The following is an 18,072-nucleotide window of genomic DNA, read 5'->3' as shown; positions in this document are numbered from 1 at the left end:
TGGGGGACTTCATTATCTCATATCCTAGTATTAAAACACTTAGTTTTATCTCTCTAGGCTTAATTTTTCTCTCTAATTTGTTCTAAACACTTAGTTTATTTTCAATCAAAAATTGAAGCTTTCATTTACCATTGTTCTTCAATTAGGCATTATTCCTTATTTCAATTCTTTGTTTAAGCTTTAATTATGTTTTCAATCATGCAATTGCTTTGCTTATTGTTAATATGCTTGAGTAGTCTAATTTCTAGGGTTTGGGGATCCATGAATAACATGAAGGGACATTGAATAATTGTGATTGTTGGCATTGCAATTAATTCCTATTGATTGGTTATTATTACTATACAATTAGATTTGCGCAGGTTTAATTGTGGTAGTTTGGCAATATCAAGTTAAGATTCGAGAGATGCAATTTGATGTTTAGGCTTGTGTCAATAGGTGGAATTAGGATTAATACGTAGCGAGAGCCCGTTAATTCTAAGTCTATGATTAGTATCGATTCGAGAGAGCATGCTAGTCTAATTGATTGTTTTGTTGATTATTGTGATTGTTTATCGTCTTGGATTGTCATTTGTTGGTGAACCTATGCCCTAGATCCTTTAATTCCTGAATTCTTAATTGTGTAATTATCGTTCGTGGTCTTAGCATACAAACCAACCAATTCTTGTTTCCCAATAGTCTAATTTAGTTGATTAATAGTAGAAAAGAACACTGTTTCCCTGTGGATTCGATCCTGACTTCCCTTGCTACCTAGCTAGTGGACCTTAGGTTATTTTTGATTAGGTAATACGACTTTAGCCTGTCAAAATTTGGCGCCGTTGCCGGGGAGACGGTTTTATTTTCTGTTGTTGATTGCTTATCCTAGATTATTGTTTGTTACTACTCAAGGAACTCACGTTCCTTGAGACCGGATCTCACATTGTTTTGTAGTCTTTGTCTATGCCCAGGACCGTAGGTACTAGTAATCTTACTCCATTCGATCCTGAGCCCGAAAGAACCTTTCGTAGACGAAGAACTTTCATTGCACAGTGTAGGAATTACTCTGATTCTGATCATAATATTGGCGATCTTTTTCCTTCAGATACAGATTCAGTTTCAGAGATAGAGATGGGTGACGAAAATCTGATACCGCCACCTACCCCACGGCTTACGGACTATTCTAAGCCAAGTCTGTCCGTGCTACCAAAGGCGATCATGCCTTCTATTGCAGTTGAGACCTTCAAGATTGAGCCTGCATTGATTAACATGATCGAGAGACGCCAGTACGGTGGGGAACCAGGTGAAGATCCGAATCTTCATATCCAGTCCTTTATCCAATATTGCTCCACCATCAAGCAAAAGGGATTGACTCCGGAGCAGACTATGGAGATACTTTTCCCGTTCTCTTTGAGTGGGAAAGCTAAACTGTGGATTAATGGGTTGAATCGGGCGGCTTTGAAAATCAATAATTGGGAATCCTTGGCTCTTGCTTTTTATGTTAAATATTTTCCACCCGAGAAAACGGCTCGTCTGAGGGGTCAAATATTAGGTATCTCACAACAAGCGGATGAGAGTTTGTTCGAGGTTTGGGAGAGATTCAAGGATTTGCAAAGAGAATGCCCGCACCATGGTTTGGAAGATTGGTTCTTGATTCAGCAGTTTTATAATGGTCTGGGCAATGAGTCTAGATGTTTGTTGGATTCAGCTGCCAGTGGGAGGTTCATGCAACTTGAGGTGCCTAGAGCTATGGAGGTGATTGAGGAGATAGCCATTCACAATGCCCAGTATGGAAATCCTAGAGGTCTATCTAACAGGGGTGGTAAGCATGATTTAAATTCTATTGAACAATTAACTGCCCAATTGACTGCTTTACATTATAAGTTCGATAATATGCAAGCGGCCAATGCTCAATCTGCCCAACCTGTTAGTGTAGCTGCTATGAGTGCCCAACCTACTACTATTTGTGAAAGTTGTGGAATGTCTGGTCATTATGCACAGGAATGTAGAAGCTCTATTGAACAATGTAATGCATTTCAATCCTACAAACAAAACAACCTATTCTCCAACTCTTACAATGAGGGCTACAAAAATAACCCTCTGCTTTCCTACAGGAGCAACAATATCCAAAACCCTCACCAAGTTCAACATCCACCACCACAACCATATCAACCCCCACACCAACAATCTTACCAACCCCGAAACAACTACAACCAACAGTCTAGTGGGCCACCTGGGTTCTCTAGACAACACACATCACCCCCACAACCACAACCTTAAGCCACACAGCCTGACCCTATGCTAGTAGAGATGAGAAACATGATGTTACAAATGCAAAAATCTCTAAGTGAAAAGGATGCAAAAATCGATGCTCTTACTGCTCATAACAAGATCATTGATACACAGTTGGCACAGATGGCTACTACTATTGCAGGGAGGCCACCAGGCCAACTTCCTTCACAGCCCGAAAATAGGGAGACTGCTAATGCAATTACATTGAGGAGTGGTAGGGATTATGATGGTCCTTCTATGCCGGTTGAGGTTGATTCCGGGGTGTCTGCTAGTGATCTGGTCAGTGAGGAAATCCCGAAGATAGTTATGGGTGAAAAGGAACCAGCTGAAAAGGTAGTCAATGAGAATGAGGCTACAACTGCGGTTAAGAAGGGGGCGGATATACAAGTACCACCTATTGCACTCCCCTTCCCAAACCGACAACTCAAGAATAAGCTAGACAAGCAGTTTGGCAGATTCTTAGAAGTGGTAAAAAATTTGCAGGTAACGGTTCCTTTTACTGAATTAATTTTACAAGTTCCTGCTTATGCTAAATTCATGAAAGATATTTTGACCAGAAAACGTGCTTTTTGTGAGGTAGAGACTGTAGCTTTTACTGAGGAATGTAGTGCTTATTTGCAAAACAAGTCTCCACCTAAACTTAAGGACCCCGAGAGTTTTTCCATCCCATGTAACATTGGCACCGTATTTATTGATAAAGCTTTATGTGATCTAGGTGCTAGTGTGTCTGTCATGCCTTTGTCTGTCTGTACTAAACTGAATATGGGTGAGCTTAAGGTTACCAATATCACTCTACAAATGGCCGACCGTTCTGTCAAATACCCCTTAGGTGTTTTAGAGGACGTCCCTGTTAGAGTAGGTAAATTCTATATACCTGTAGACTTTGTAGTATTAGACATGCAGGAGGATTCTCAAATTCCCATAATCTTAGGTAGACCCTTCCTTCACACGGCGGGGGCGGTAATTGATGTTAAAAGTGGGAAATTGACATTGTCTGTTGGGGATGATAAGGTGACTTTCAATCTAAACAGTGCTTTAAAAAGTCCCATGCTAGAGGAGGAACAATGCTATCGCATAGATGTAGTTGACCTTATTACTCGTGATAACGTCTCCCAAGCTCTCGAAAGAGACCCTTTGGAGGCAGTGCTTTGTTGTGAGTCTTCTGCAGGTGATAGCAGTTCTTGGAGTGCTGAAGTGGATGCTCTGGAGTTGGCTCTTAATGGTGGAGAATCTGAGCCGGAGAGCATCAAATTGAAGAGGTTAGTTCGGCCGGTTCGTTCTGTTAAAGAGGTAAAGAAACCCGAACTTAAGTCTCTTCCTGCTAACCTTAAGTATGCGTTTTTAGATAATGAACAACTTTGCCCTGTGATCGTCAGTACTGCACTTGATGCAGACCAGTTATCCCAACTTCTTATTATGTTGAAAAGGCACAAAAAGGCCATTGGGTACAGTATTGATGATTTAAAGGGTATTAGCCCTGACTTTTGTATGCATAGGATACATCTAGATGAGAATCATAAACCATGCATCTAACCCCAGCGTCGTTTGAACCCTGTCATGCAAGATGTTGTAAAAGCTGAAGTTATGAAATTGCTTGATGCGGGTATAGTGTATGCTGTGTCTGATTCTAAGTGGGTGAGTCCCGTTCAGGTAGTGCCTAAGAAAGGGGGGACAACTGTGGTGAGGAATGAAAAAAATGAGTTAATACCAACTAGGGTAGTCACAGGTTGGCGCATGTGCATTGATTATAGGCGTCTTAATGTTGCTACTAAAAAGGACCATTTTCCCCTTCCCTTCATTGATCAAATGTTAGAAAGGCTAGCCTGTCACAAGTTTTTCTGTTATCTGGATGGTTATTCCGGTTTCTTTCAAATTTCCATACATCCGGACGACCAGGAAAAGACCACCTTCACCTGTCCCTATGGTACCTTTGCATATCGTAGGATGCCTTTTGGTCTGTGTAATGCACCTGCTACTTTCCAACGTTGCATGATGAGTATCTTTTCTGATTTTATTGAGTCTATCATGGAAGTGTTTATGGATGATTTTAGCGTCTATGGTACTTCTTTCGATTCTTGTTTGCTAAATTTGACTAAAGTTTTGAAAAGATGTGAAGAGTGCAATTTAGTCTTGAACTGGGAAAAGTGTCATTTCATGGTTACTGAAGGGGTGGTTTTGGGGCATTTGATATCTGATAAGGGCATTCAGGTGGATCGAGCTAAGGTCCAAGTGATTGAACAATTACCCCCTCTAGTTAATGTGAAGGGTGTTAGAAGTTTTCTTGGTCATGCGGGGTTTTATCGCCGCTTTATCAAGGATTTTTCTAAAATTGTTAAAACACTTACCCAGCTCCTCCTCAAGGATGCCCCGTTTGTGTTTACTGATGCTTGTCTTGAAGCCTTTGACAGGATTAAACAGGCACTGATTTCGGCTCCCATCATTCGTTCTCCCGAATAGGATCTTCCGTTCGAGATAATGTGTGATGCAAGTGATTATGCAGTTGGGGCAGTCCTGGGTCAGAGAAAGGAGAAGGTTTTACATGCCATCTATTATGCAAGTAAGACCTTAGATGAAGCTCAAGTTAATTATGCTACTACTGAGAAGGAGCTTCTAGCTATAGTCTATGCCTTGGATAAATTCCGCACCTATCTGATTGGATCCAAGGTGATAGTCCATACTGATCATGCGGCCCTTAAGTATCTGCTCTCTAAGAAGGAAGCCAAGCCTAGGCTTATTCGATGGATACTATTGCTACAGGAGTTCGATCTAGAGATCCGCGACAAGAAAGGGGCTGAGAATGTGGTTGCAGATCACTTGTCTAGATTGAGGTATGACGATGGTAAGGGATCTACACCGATTGATGATTCATTTCCGGATGATCATTTACTTGCACTTGCCAGTCAGTCACCATGGTTCGCAGATTTTGCTAACTACATTGTAGGAAGAATTCTTCCGGCCGATCTGTCATACCAACAGAAGAAGAAATTCCTACATGATGTCCGGTTCTACTTTTGGGACGACCCTTATTTGTTTCGTGAGACTGCTGAAGGGTTGTACAAGCGTTGTATTCCAGAATGGGAAGTTCAAGGTGTTATCAGTAGGTGTCATTCTTCACCTTATGGTGGTCACCATGGACCGTCTAAAACAAACGCTAAGTTGTCACAATGTGGTTTTTACTGGCCTACTATGTTCAAGGATGCACAGGATTTTATTATGGCTTGTGATGCGTGCCAGAGGGCCGACACTATTTCGAGGAGGTATGAGATGCCACAGAACGGGATCCCTGAGGTTGAGATTTTTGATGTATGGGGAATTGATTATATGGGACCATTCCCATCGTCCAAGGGTAACTTGTATATCCTTGTTGCTGTAGATTATGTGTCAAAGTGGGTGGAAGCCGTTGCCTCACCTACTAACGATGCTAAGACAGTCATCTCCCTGTTCAAGAAGATCATTTTTCCTAGATTTGGGGTTCCGCGCGCTTTGATCAGTGATGGAGGGTCACACTTCCATGAGAAGCATCTGGATGCGCTCCTGCGCAAGTATGGAGTTTATCACCGCACTGGACTAGCCTACCACCCTCAGACGAGTGGTCAAGTTGAGGTCTCCAACCGAGAGATCAAATCTATCCTTGAGAAAGTGGTGGCGAAGTCTAGGAAGGATTGGAGCGATAAGCTAGATGATACTCTATGGGCATACGGTGTTTAATGATGTACAGGTTCAGCTTCTAAGCACGAAAAGATAGAAAAAATCCGTAGGAGCAAAAATCGCAAACCGCCCGACGGGCGATAGCCGCCCGACCGGGCGCGCAGAGAAAGAATTGAAAAATCTCTGTTCGCCCGACGGGCAGCCAAGCCGCCCGACGGGCGGCTCACTACGGAGCTGATGGAAGTGTCGCCCTACGCCTGACGGGCGAGGAGCGCCCGACCGGGCGCGTGCGCAGAGTTTTGGAAGTGTCGCCATACGCCCGACGGGCGATAGTCGCCCGACCGGGCGCGCGGAGAAAAATACTCAAGTGTCGCCTTTCGTCCGACGGGCGGACCTGTGCCCGTCGGGCGGCTTACGAGCTGTTGGCCCGTCGGGCGAAAGGAGAAAATCAGATTAAAAGAGCACGGGCTCCTCTATTCATCTTCACTTCACCTCTCAATCATCTTCTTCATTCTCTCACATACTCCATTAAACCCCAAACCCTAAGAACTTCAACTCTCCATATCTCCCTCATCTCTCACTCAAATTCATCAAGCTACACACCAAAATCATCCTCATCACATCCTCTTCAACCTCCACCAAACAATTTTCACTCTTCCTCACTCTCCACAAAAAACCCAATTTCACCAAAAAAATTTGAAAACTCAAAATCATCTTCAACAATGGGTTCAAGGCCAAAAAGAACTTGCACGGGAGCAACAAGGAGACAAGAGGAGGCTTCCACAAGCCGTCCACCACCACCACCTCAATTTGCACCGGATTCAGCTTTCCCGAACATGATTGTCGCTAGTGAGGAGCAACAAACCCGCATTGCACACCTCAAGCTACGGAAGGTAGTCCCTACTCGATTTATTTGTCAGAAAACTTTGAATGATATGGGTATTGAGAGAGATGTTAGGAGATTATTTCATGGGGTGGGCATGAAACATATGTTTTCCATGACTAGGTTGACATTTAGGGATCTTACTCTTGAATTCCTTAGCTCGTTTAATGTCCGAAAGAATGGTTACAAAGATGTCACTAGAGTTTCTTTTAGATTGTTCAATAATGATTATGATTTGTCTATCAAGGATTTTGGTGCTATTTTTGGTTTGAATGTGGAGTATAACAGGTTCCCCGGGGAGGGGCATAACAATAGTGAGGTATGGGGGAAATTGACTGGGGATTTTAATCCCGGTAGCATGCAACATTTGCACGCCTCTAGCGTGCAACACCCCGTCCCCTTTGTTTGGTTCAGATTTATGGCTTTTACAATCTTTGGGAGGGACCAAAAGGAGAATGTGAGGAGCACGGAGTTGGAGGTGCTCGGGGGGTATTTGTTAGATGGTGATGACAGTTACAGGATGAATTTGGCCCATCACTTGGCCATGCAACTGCTTACTACCGCCACCCACCGCTACTCGACCGATATTGCTTTGGGTGGTCTGATCACCCACATTGCCGTAGCGGTGGAAAACTTTGTTGAGAGGGACCATGCTGCGGTCCGGGGAAACAACCTATTAGATATTGAGTATTTTGGGAGCCTTTACAGGGTGCACTCTGAGTACGGGGGACTTCTCCCCGGTCAGATCTCATGGATGTTCCAAAGGAACGCTCTCTTTACTCTCCCGGACACCACCGGGCTCACCAGTTTTACTAGGGGTCAGCCCCATTACATATATGTAGGTGAGCAAGCAGCACCCTTAGCCCAACCCCAGCCACATCCCGAGGCCGCGCCTCGCACCCACCACAGGAGGGGAGGGCGTAGAGAGAGGGGGTCGGGACAGAGAGGTAGTCCGGCTCCACAGGAGGAGCATGGGTCTTCGGAGAAGTTAGGGGCCATTCATGAGAGGCTGGGCAGACTTGAGCTCGGTTTTCACGAGTTTGCCGCGGATCACCAGAGGACTATGTTCCCCTTCTATGATCAGTACGCCAGGCAGGGCTACATTGCCCCAGATCATCAGCACCCTTCCTAGTTTACTTACCCCACAGAGGGGTACGGAGCGCCCGGTTCCATGGGCACCTTCACGCCCACCCACTACGGGGGGTTTGGAGCAGGCAGCAGCGGCTATGGTGGCCAAGATGGCCACGGTGGCCATGGTGATGATGGTGATGATGGTGATGATGGCCAAGGTCACCAGTGATGCTGTTGATGATGATGATGGTTCGGTACCCTTGAGCCAATGAGGACATTGTCTGATTTGGTTTGGGGGGGTTCACATTACCTGTATATACTAGGTATGTTTTTCTTTTCTTTTCGTATTTCTTTATTTTTGTGTGTTTCTTTGGTGTGTTTAATGCTTTCTAGATTAGTTTATTGCTTTGAAAAGAAAAAAAAAAATACAAAAATACGTTCCGATGAATACAATATCATGCTTCCCTGTGCCCCTTGAGCGGAAATTGTTTTGATTCTTGGTATTTGATGATGGGCAATGTAGATGTGTTAGCCATGATTTGATATTCGATTTATTTGATGCCTAAACATGAGTCAACTCCGACTAACTGCTTGTGGACTTGGTGCTTGACTAGTTGACTTGGTTAGGATGTGTGTTAGCTTCCTAGTGTGTCGTCGATTTTGAGTATTGGTTTGCAACTATTAGTAATGTTTTATGACTCATATACATGCACATTGTGAAGGACGAAGGCATTTTTCTATTTAGGTAGCCTTCAGATGAAATTAGATACATTTGTTCCCTCTTTTTCTACCCATGTTGTGCTTGTGCCATTTATTCGGTGACTAACCACATTACAAGCCCGTAAATTCCCCATTGGTTACTAGTCCCAAGCCTAGCTTGGGGGAGCTAATAGTAGTGAGGTGAGGGAGTTGTAGTGTGATACATTTTGGGCATATTGAGTATTGAAAAGGGAAGTTCTTCTTATCATGATTGTTGTTGAAAAAATGAAATGAAAAATGAATGAGATGAGGAGAATAAAAAAATTTGTGTGAAGGTTCCAAAAGAAAAAAAAAATGAGATTGAGCAAGAAAAAAAAAAAGGGAAAGAAAAAAAAAATCGTTATTCTCAAGTTGAATAAAGCTTTTGTCACTCCGGTATTACAATTTCTTATCTTCATGAGTGATTGGTTACAATTGTGAATTCAAGGCAAGAAAGTATAGTGTGGTTGTTTGTTGTTTTTATTCATGTGTTGAGTGGGAGATTATGGTCATTGTGTTGATTGATCGCGGTTGTTTCTAGGATTTATGCTCCCCAAAGCCAAGGCTTTAAGCTCACATTTTACCCAAACTTACCGCACCCTTACCTAAGCCTATCATTACAAGCTTGAAAGACCTTCCGACCTTTGTGCATAGAGTTGTATTAATGTGAAAGTAGTTGTTTATCAATGCAAGTTATGACGTGACACATTTCGAGTCGACTACTAGGTTGAGTGTATGTTTTTCTAGACACACGAGTGTGTAAGTTTGGGAGGGCATTGTTCACTTATATGTTGGGAGGAGAGCGAACGGGTACATCTTTTATCCGCCACATAAATGAGTGACGAGTGTGTGAGTACTAGTCTTGAATTCCATTGTGCATTTGTGGTTCGCTTTGTGTTACGATTGTTAAGGAGGATTAGCAATTGAATGGACTTGATTGGTTGACATTGGTGCATACTTGTTAGATTTTACCTTGGATTATGTGTTCATTTTGAAATATGTTGGGGGTGAAGTTGGTTTTGTGTTCATCGATGATTTCTTTGCTTAGGGACAAGCAAAGATCTAGCTTGGGGGAGTTTGATATGTGCGTTTTATATAATATTTTCACCCCCGTCCTTTAGTACTTTTATGCGTCAAATGAGCTCCTAGGAGCCATTTTAGTACTAATCTGTGTATTTTAGTGTGCCGTGAGTTTCAGGAATACTTAGTGAGAAATTGGTCTTTTTAGGCCCGTTTCTTGATGATTTAGGCCACTACAGGATCCCGAGGGAGTTCGGGACGACTTTTGTCGACTTACGGGAGCCCTAGATGTTCATGATCGAGCCCCGGAAGTTAGACTCGGTGTTGTGGACGAAGGGCGGATCACTTAGCCCTCCGCCCGGTGGATTGCCCCTCGCCCATCGGGCGAGCAAGCAGAGGAACAGTTCGTCGGAGGGCGCCCGACGGGCGGAGTTTCGCCCGGTGCCCACCGGGCGCCCATCAGAAGCAGCAGCAGCAGAAATCGCTCTCCGCCCGACGGGCGAGAGCCGCCCGACCGGGCGCGCGGAGTAGGTTTCCAGAAAGTCGCCCTACGCCCGTCGGGCGGACTTCGAGCTTCTCGCCCGTCGGGCGGACTTCGAGCTTCTCGCCCGTCGGGCGGAGAGCCGCCCGACCGGGCGACGACAACCCAAGGCGCTGTGCGCGCGCGTCCTTCTTTATTTTTTTCCGGTTTTTCCTTATGTTTTTAGGCTAAACTATAAATATAGCCTTTGTTAATTTAGTGGGGGACTTCATTATCTCATATCCTAGTATTAAAACACTTAGTTTTATCTCTATAGGCTTAATTTTTCTCTCTAATTTGTTCTAAACACTTAGTTTATTTTCAATCAAAAATTGAAGCTTTCATTTACCATTGGTCTTCAATTAGGTATTATTCCTTATTTCAATTCTTTGTTTAAGCTTTAATTATGTTTTCAATCATGAAAATTGCTTTGCTTATTGTTAATATGCTTGAGTAGTCTAATTTCTAGGGTTTGGGGATCCATGAATAGCATGAAGGGACATTGAATAATTGTGATTGTTGGCATTGAAATTAATTCCTATTGATTGGTTATTATTACTATACAATTAGATTTGCGCAGGTTTAATTGTGGTAGTTTGGCAATATCAAGTTAAGATTCGAGAGATGTAATTTGATGTTTAGGCTTGTGTCAATAGGTGGAATTAGGATTAATACGTAGCGAGAGCCCGTTAATTCTACGTCTATGATTAGTATCGATTCGAGAGAGCATGCTAGTCTAATTGATTGTTTTGTTGATTATTGTGATTGTTTATCGTCTTGGATTGTCATTTGTTGGTGAACCTATGCCCTAGATCCTTTAATTCCTGAATTCTTAATTGTGTAATTATCGTTCGTGGTCTTAGCATACAAACCAACCAATTCTTGTTTCCCAATAGTCTAATTTAGTTGATTAATAGTAGAAAAGAACATTGTTTCCCTGTGGATTCGATCCTGACTTCCCTTGCTACCTAGCTAGTGGACCTTAGGTTATTTTTGATTAGGTAATACGACTTTAGCCTGTCAATAAATCTTCTAACTTTAATATGTTATATTTCCCACGCCTAAATTAGATATTACTTGGACAAATCGGTTTATTGTTAAGCACCTTAAATTAATCTAAATCAGCGTTTTGACATCTGTTTAGTAATATTTGTGCATTAAAATCAATCAAGAGTAGTAATGTAGCATAATTCATGTCCCATCATCGTCGACAATTGAACTAGTAAGGACCGCGCCGCGTGGGCTAATGATGGGCACTCCCCGTATTAGTAAACGTCCCCCGAATTCTCAATCTCTGCTCCCTTGGATGTACGTTGAGGGATCTCCACAGCAGGGATCACAAGGGAACCTATGGCTGTTGTGAGTCAAATATGTTTGCACTCCAGGCATATCATGATAACGGGGTTTTGTTAGTTTTCTTAAACTGAATGGCGACTCCTAAAAGCTAGTAAAAAGAGGCTAACACCCACAGTTAGTTCCTATTTACTTAATATTCTTGCCACATCAAGAGGGGAAAAGTCGTGCGGGCCATATACTCTTTCCAAAGGCATCCCGTCGTGTTTTTCGACCCCCTCACAGTCTTCCATTGAGGCGATTGTTTGGATTTTCAAAGTCGTGGCCCTAGAGGTCACACATTTTGCTTTTATATAGAATGGGTATTTGTCGTTTATTCGGTTTGCATGTGTTTGGTTCTGGAAAAATAATAATTCGGGCTGTTAAAAACATCGCAAGCCCTAGCTTGTGTTTTTTCGTGCATCGTCATTGTTGTATATAGTATATTTAGATGCCACTTAATAGGTACTCGAAGATCAAAGTTATGTGCACATAAATAATACATGCGTCGTCCGTAGTGGTCGCGCTTAGTAGCGACATGTCGTCGTTGGGATCCAATTAGTTTAAGGGTCATGACCTTGGAGGCGACGTCGTTTGCTGTTGACCACATCGTCTATCTGTTGTCGTCCTTTGCTGACGTCTTAGAGTTCATCGACTGTTTCGCCGACGAGACGAACATGGGTCACTAGGAGAATAGGTCGTTGGGGGTGCCAACGGCCCTCCGATGCCTAAGTCAGCAATGGGTATGAGTAAACGAAATCGATAAATGTCATAAAGGAAGAAAATGAAAAGAAAGCGTAAAAACTGATAAAATTGCGAACGACGACGTTTCAAAAATGGTAAAGCTTGAGATGGGTGGCGTTCCAACTTCTTGGGACCAACTTTCCATCCTTTATGGCAAGTCTGTATGCCCCTTTGCCAACGATCTTGTCGATCGTATTGTCCTTCCCAAGGTGGTGCCAGTTTACCTGTGTTTAACTCCTTGGTGTTTTGAAACACTTTGCGCAGCACCCAGTCGCCTTCCTTGAAGATCTTTTCCTTGACGTTCTTGTTGAAACACTTCGCGACGATACGCTGTTGGGACGCCATCCTTATCACCGCTGCTTCCTTTTAATCTTCCGTGTTGTCGAGATTCTCACTTAGTTCTATGTCGTTTTATTCTGGCTTCATGAGACCGTATCTTGTACTCGGCAGTTTCACTTCTGGGGGTAGTACGGCTTCGCACCCGTAGACGAGTGAGAGCGGCGTCTGCCCCGTCGCCGTCCTAGGCGTCGTTCTATTGGCCCATAGGATGGAGGGCAATTCTTCTTCCCACTGCCCTTTCTTGTTGTCTAGCCGCTTCTTCAGTGACTCGATAATTGTTTTGTTGCTAGATTCTTCTTGGCCGTTTGCTAGGGGGTATCTTGGCGTTGACGTCTTCAGCTCGATGTTCCACGTCTTGCAGAAATCTCTTGTCTTGTCTTTTATAAATTGGGATCCGTTATCGCATATGATTTCTGAGGGTACTCCGAACCAACATATTATGTTAGTCTAAATAAACGAGCACACTTCTTTGTCCCTTACTTGCTGGAACGCACCTGCTTCTATCCACTTAGAAAAATAATCCGTTAGTGCTAACATGAAGAACTTTTGTCCTGGGGCGACGGGTAGTTTACCGACGATGTCCATTCCCCATTTCATGAAAGGCCAAGGTGTTAAAGTTGGATGCAAAAATTCATATGGTTTATGTGTCATACCTGCGTGCCTTTGGCATTTATCACACGTGGTGACGTACCACATGGCGTTTTTAAACATCGGCGGCCAGTAGTAGTCGTTCCTTTTCATCCTAGTTGATAAGCTCCGTCCTCCTTCGTGTCCTCCGCATTCTCCTTCGTGGTATTGCTGGAGTAACCTTTCCCATTCTACTTTGTCAGCGCATCTCATCATCATTCCATTGGCTAATTTTTTTAAATAAGAAACCCTGCAAAATAGAATATCGTGAGGATTTAAAAAGGATTTTTCTGGCCTCGAGCTTGTCGCTGGGAAGGGTTTCGTGTGTGAGGTAGTCGAGGATGGGTTTTGTCCAGCTTTTTGTGTTTGTGGTTGTTAGGACGAGGCTAGCATCGGGTGGAATTTCTTTGTGTATGGTGGTTGACAACAGGTGCACTAAGGGTATGGTCGAGAATGGTGATTTTCTGAGTGCAGATCCTAAATTTGTGAGTGCGTCGGTCTTTGTGTTTTGGTCTCGTGACACTTGTTTGATGGAGAATGGTTTGAATTTTCTGGTTAGTTTTTTGGCTTTTTCGAGGTATAGGGTCATTTTGAGGTCTTTAGCTTCGTATTCGCAGTTGATTTGGTTGACGATCAATTGAGAGTCGCTAAAGATATTGAGTCCACTTGCTCCTAGATTTTCAGCCAGTGTCATTCCAGCGATCAGTGCCTCGTACTCCGCTTCATTATTTGTTGCTTTGAAGTCGCAGCATATGGGTTATGCTATCATGTCCCCTTGTGGCGATTTCAGCACGACGCCCAATCCTGCTCCTCGAAAGTTGGAAAACCCGTCGACAAAGAGTTTCCACGTTCCTCCTTTGTCCATGCTGTTTATATGTTTCACTACGTCGTATGCAATTCTCTCGAAGTCGGGGCTGAAGTCTGCCACAAAATCAGCTAGTGCCTGCGACTTTTCTCCCGTCCTTGGTTGGTATTTGATGTTGAATCCTCCTAATGCCATTGTCCATTTCTCCATGCGACTTGTAAGTTCTGGCCTATGCATCACATACGTAATGGGGTAGTTAGTCATTACCACTATTTGGTGAGTTTCGAAATAACTCCTTAGCTTTATGGCGGCAGTGACGAGTGCTAAAACAAGTTTCTCGAGAGATGACTACCTGGTCTCTGCTTCTAACAGAGACTTACTGATGTAGTAGATGGGCATCTGCTGCGTCTCGTCTTCTCGGGCTAGCACCGCGCTGACTGATGTCGGGCTGACGACAAAGTGAAGTTGTAGGACTTCACCTTCCTTGGGCTTGGATAGGAGGGGTGGCGACATCAAATATTTTTTGAAATTCGTAAAGCCACTTTGTGGTCGTCAGACCAATTAAAACCCCTTGTTTTTTTTTGCAAGACGTCGTAGAATAATCGACACTTGTCTGACGACCTAGAAATGAAGCGGCTTAATGCTGCCACTCTTCCTGTCAAGCGTTGTACCTCTTTTATGTTCCTGGTTAATTGGATGTTGATGATCGCTCGCACTTGGTCCGGACTCGCCTCGATTCCTCGTTGGGTGACGATGTAGCCCAAGAATTTTCCTGCAGACACGCCAAAAGAACATTTAGTCGGGTTTAGTTTCATACCGTATTTCCTTAGTATTTCAAAGGACTATCGTAAGTGTTCCACGTGGTCATCTACTTTCTTTGATTTCACCAACATGTCATCGGTGTAGACCTCCATCGTGTCTCCAAGCTGATCTTTGAACATCTTGTTGACTAGCCGCTGGTACGTAGTACTTGCATTCTTAAGACCAAAAGACATCACTTTATAACAATAAATTCCTCTATTTGTTACAAAACCTGTTTTTTCTTGATCCTCTGGGTGCATGAGGATCTGGTATCCGGAGTAGGCGTCCATGAATGTCAGCAGCTCGTGTCCGGCGGTGGCGTCGACCATAGCGTCGATGTGCGGCAGCGGGAGCGGATCTTTGGGGCAAGCTTTGTTGATGTATGTAAAATCTATGCATACTCTCCATTTTCATTATTTTTGCTGACAACGACTACATTTGCTAACCAATCTGGATACTTCACCTCTCTTATCTTTCCCGACTCGGTTAACTTTGGACCTCTTCATCTATAATTTTGTTTCGTTCTGGTGCGAACTTCTGTTGTTTCTGTTTGACTGGTTTAAAGTTGGGGTCGACATTGAGCTTGTGGGTGATGACGTCTGGGCTGATTCCTGTCATATCTTCGTGCGATCAAGCGAAGCAGTCCAAGTTTTCTCTTAAGAACGCCACTATTTCACTTCTGATGTTGTCAGGCAGTGATGCTTCGATCCGTACCACTTGTTCTGACTTATCCGGGTCCAATACGATCTCGTCGATCTGCTGGTCGTCTGGCTCGTTTGCTTTCGACCCTGGCTGTAATTGCTAGATGGATGATTTGGAGGGTTTCAATGCGGTTTCGTAGCATCGTTTGACATCTCGCAATTGTCCTTTTATTTCCATGACCCCCCATTTGGTTGGAAATTTTATTGACTGATGGTATGTAAATGGTACTGCTTTCATTTTGTGGATCCATGGCCTCCCTGGAATGACGTTGTACGCTGATGGGCAGTCGACGACGTTGAATTTGGTCATTATGTTGACACCCTCCGCATATGTAGGCAGTTATATCTCTCCAACCGTTCGCAGTCTACTGAACCTGACCAAAATCGGCGACCTTTTGACGATGTTCTTTTCCTCGAGCCCCATTTCCTGTAAGGCCTCCAAGAAAAACACATTTTTTGAGCTAATGTTGTCGATCAAGATCCTTTTGATAAGAGCGTTGCCTATTGGGAGTGATATTACCAATCCATCATGATGTTCCGGGTGTGCGTCTACTGAATCTGAGTCGTCGAAAGTGATTGACATTGCCGCGAGAGACTTGTCGAGGGTGATTTCATTCTCGGTATGCCCCTCTTTGATGGCTCCAGATTCTCCTATGATAATATTTTTAGCTGCAGGGGAGGTTAGTCCATAAATATCTGAACCACCATAAATAACATTTACCACTTTGTTGAATTTAGGCGGGGCCGGCCGGTCGCTGCTTGATGTTGGGTTGGGCTGGGTGGTTTTCGCTCTGTTGTACGTCTCCTTCCCTTTGTCGCTTAGCAGCTCCTGCAGGTGCCCCCGTTTCAGTAGATATGCGACCTCCTTTTTAAGGGAGATGCACTCCTCGATTTTGTGGCCATTGTCGCTATGGAATTCACACCATTGGCTCATGTCCTTCATGGAATCTGGTATGCCGCTCTTTCTAGGCCATCTGACGGTTTCACCTATATTTTGAAGGGTGTTGACAACGCCTCCGATGTCGACGTTGAAGCTGTACTCGGAGATGTCTGGGTGATCGGCCCACTCATTCCTGTAAACATTATTAGTACTATCATTTTGATTGACATTTTGTACCTGGTTTTGGCGATTGTATAGTTGATGTCGCCAGCTGTTGTTCCTCGGGGTGTATGATCGTCTATCGCTGCTGCCCCTGTTGGTCGTGGTGCTGTCGTCCGGGTTGCCTCGTCGTCTTCAAGGCGCATCTGGGCAATGGCTCTGGATCGCACCTCCTCGAACGTCGCACAGGGATATTTGGTGATTTCCCGGTACAACTTCGAGTTGGGGACGAGGCCTCTTTTGAAGGCTTCGATAGTTGTCTTGACATCACAATTTTTTATACTAATTTTTTCACAATTGAAACGGCTAAAGTAATCGCGTACCGACTCGGTAGGAGATTGGAACAACTGATAAATATCACTCGTTTGTTTCTCTAGCTGACGACTGCTGGCGAACTGCTGGTAGAAGGCGTTGGTCAGGTCGGCCAGGCATGATATGGATCCGGGGGTGATGTCCATGAGCCACTCCAATCCTGCTCCGTCGAGGGTGCCTCCAAAGGATTTGCACATGACAGGTTCGACCAGGTCCCATGGAATGTCGATCTGCCGCATCGCTGCTTGTAAACGTTGACGTGGCCGGTACGGATCAGATGTTCCATCATGCAGGGTCTTCCAAATGGGGATCCTTATCTGTCGCGGGACGGTCACTTTGGCGATCTCCTCGTAGAAGGGTGATGCAACGTACCCGTTGGTCGGCTCAGTTTCTACTGGTGTTGGTGCCCCTGGCAGCTTGGACATGAACCTCAACATCAACGTACTTTGCTTCTCCAAGAGTCTCAGGCGGCGGTTCACATGGTCGGGTGGTAGGCCGTCCGAGTTCTCTTACTCATCTTCCTCGGACACTAATGGATCTTCTTCGTCGTGAATGTCAAAGGACGGCATCTTCGGGGCGCTTCCACCGGTCTTGTAACGTGATCGGTACTTGGTACTTTTGGAAGACTCCAGCTCCTCCTGGAGGTCTTGGCTTGCAAATGCGAGTCGCTCGTTCTCTTCTTTCTGATGAGCTAACTCTATCTAGGCCTTGGCGTAGGCCGCTCGGATCTCCTCGAGTGTGATATCACCGGAGGACATTTTGAGAGGGGTGTTTTTTGAGGGAACTTTTCTACGGAAAACCTAGTTAATGTCCTCACAGACGGCGCCAAACTGTTTATGCAAAATTTCGTCTAGGGGCGACACTTGGCTTGGGTCGACACTAACTAAGAAAATAAATATGAAAATCAGTAAAGGAGAGACGACACAAGGAGATGTTGACGCGAAAAACCCAGAATAGGGAAAAAAACCGCGGGTAGCAATGAGGCTACCAATCCACTAGATAACCTAATAATCTAAGTAAAAAGAGTACTTTTTCGAGAATAAAAATGAGGACAATGATTGTGTTGTTCCTGGTTTTGGTTGATGACACACACTGCAAACTTCCTGGTTGATGTTGTTGATAAGTGTTGACAGTTAAATGGTCGAGTTCTAATGAGGAACTAGGAAT

General features: G+C 44.2%; 1 protein-coding gene and 1 non-coding gene across 2 annotated transcripts; both read right to left on the bottom strand.

Moving 5' to 3' along the window:
• Window positions 1-1,503: 1,503 nt before the first annotated feature.
• On the bottom strand, window positions 1,504-1,610 carry LOC130462357 (small nucleolar RNA R71). The gene has a single exon (XR_008922451.1). It is a non-coding gene; the product is annotated as a small nucleolar RNA R71 (small nucleolar RNA).
• Window positions 1,611-15,834: 14,224 nt separating this feature from the next.
• LOC130461501 (uncharacterized) lies at window positions 15,835-17,342 on the bottom strand. Its single transcript, XM_056829625.1, has 2 exons — window positions 16,612-17,342; window positions 15,835-16,567 (listed from the first exon to the last, which is right to left on the bottom strand). Exons 1-2 carry the CDS (start codon window positions 17,340-17,342, stop codon window positions 15,835-15,837), a joined length of 1,464 nt encoding a protein of 487 aa, XP_056685603.1.
• Window positions 17,343-18,072: the final 730 nt, after the last annotated feature.

The sequence above is a fragment of the Spinacia oleracea genome, chromosome 5 (assembly GCF_020520425.1).
Source record: "Spinacia oleracea cultivar Varoflay chromosome 5, BTI_SOV_V1, whole genome shotgun sequence".
Taxonomy (NCBI): domain Eukaryota; kingdom Viridiplantae; phylum Streptophyta; class Magnoliopsida; order Caryophyllales; family Amaranthaceae; genus Spinacia; species Spinacia oleracea.
This window is presented reverse-complemented; position numbering and strand designations above follow the sequence as displayed.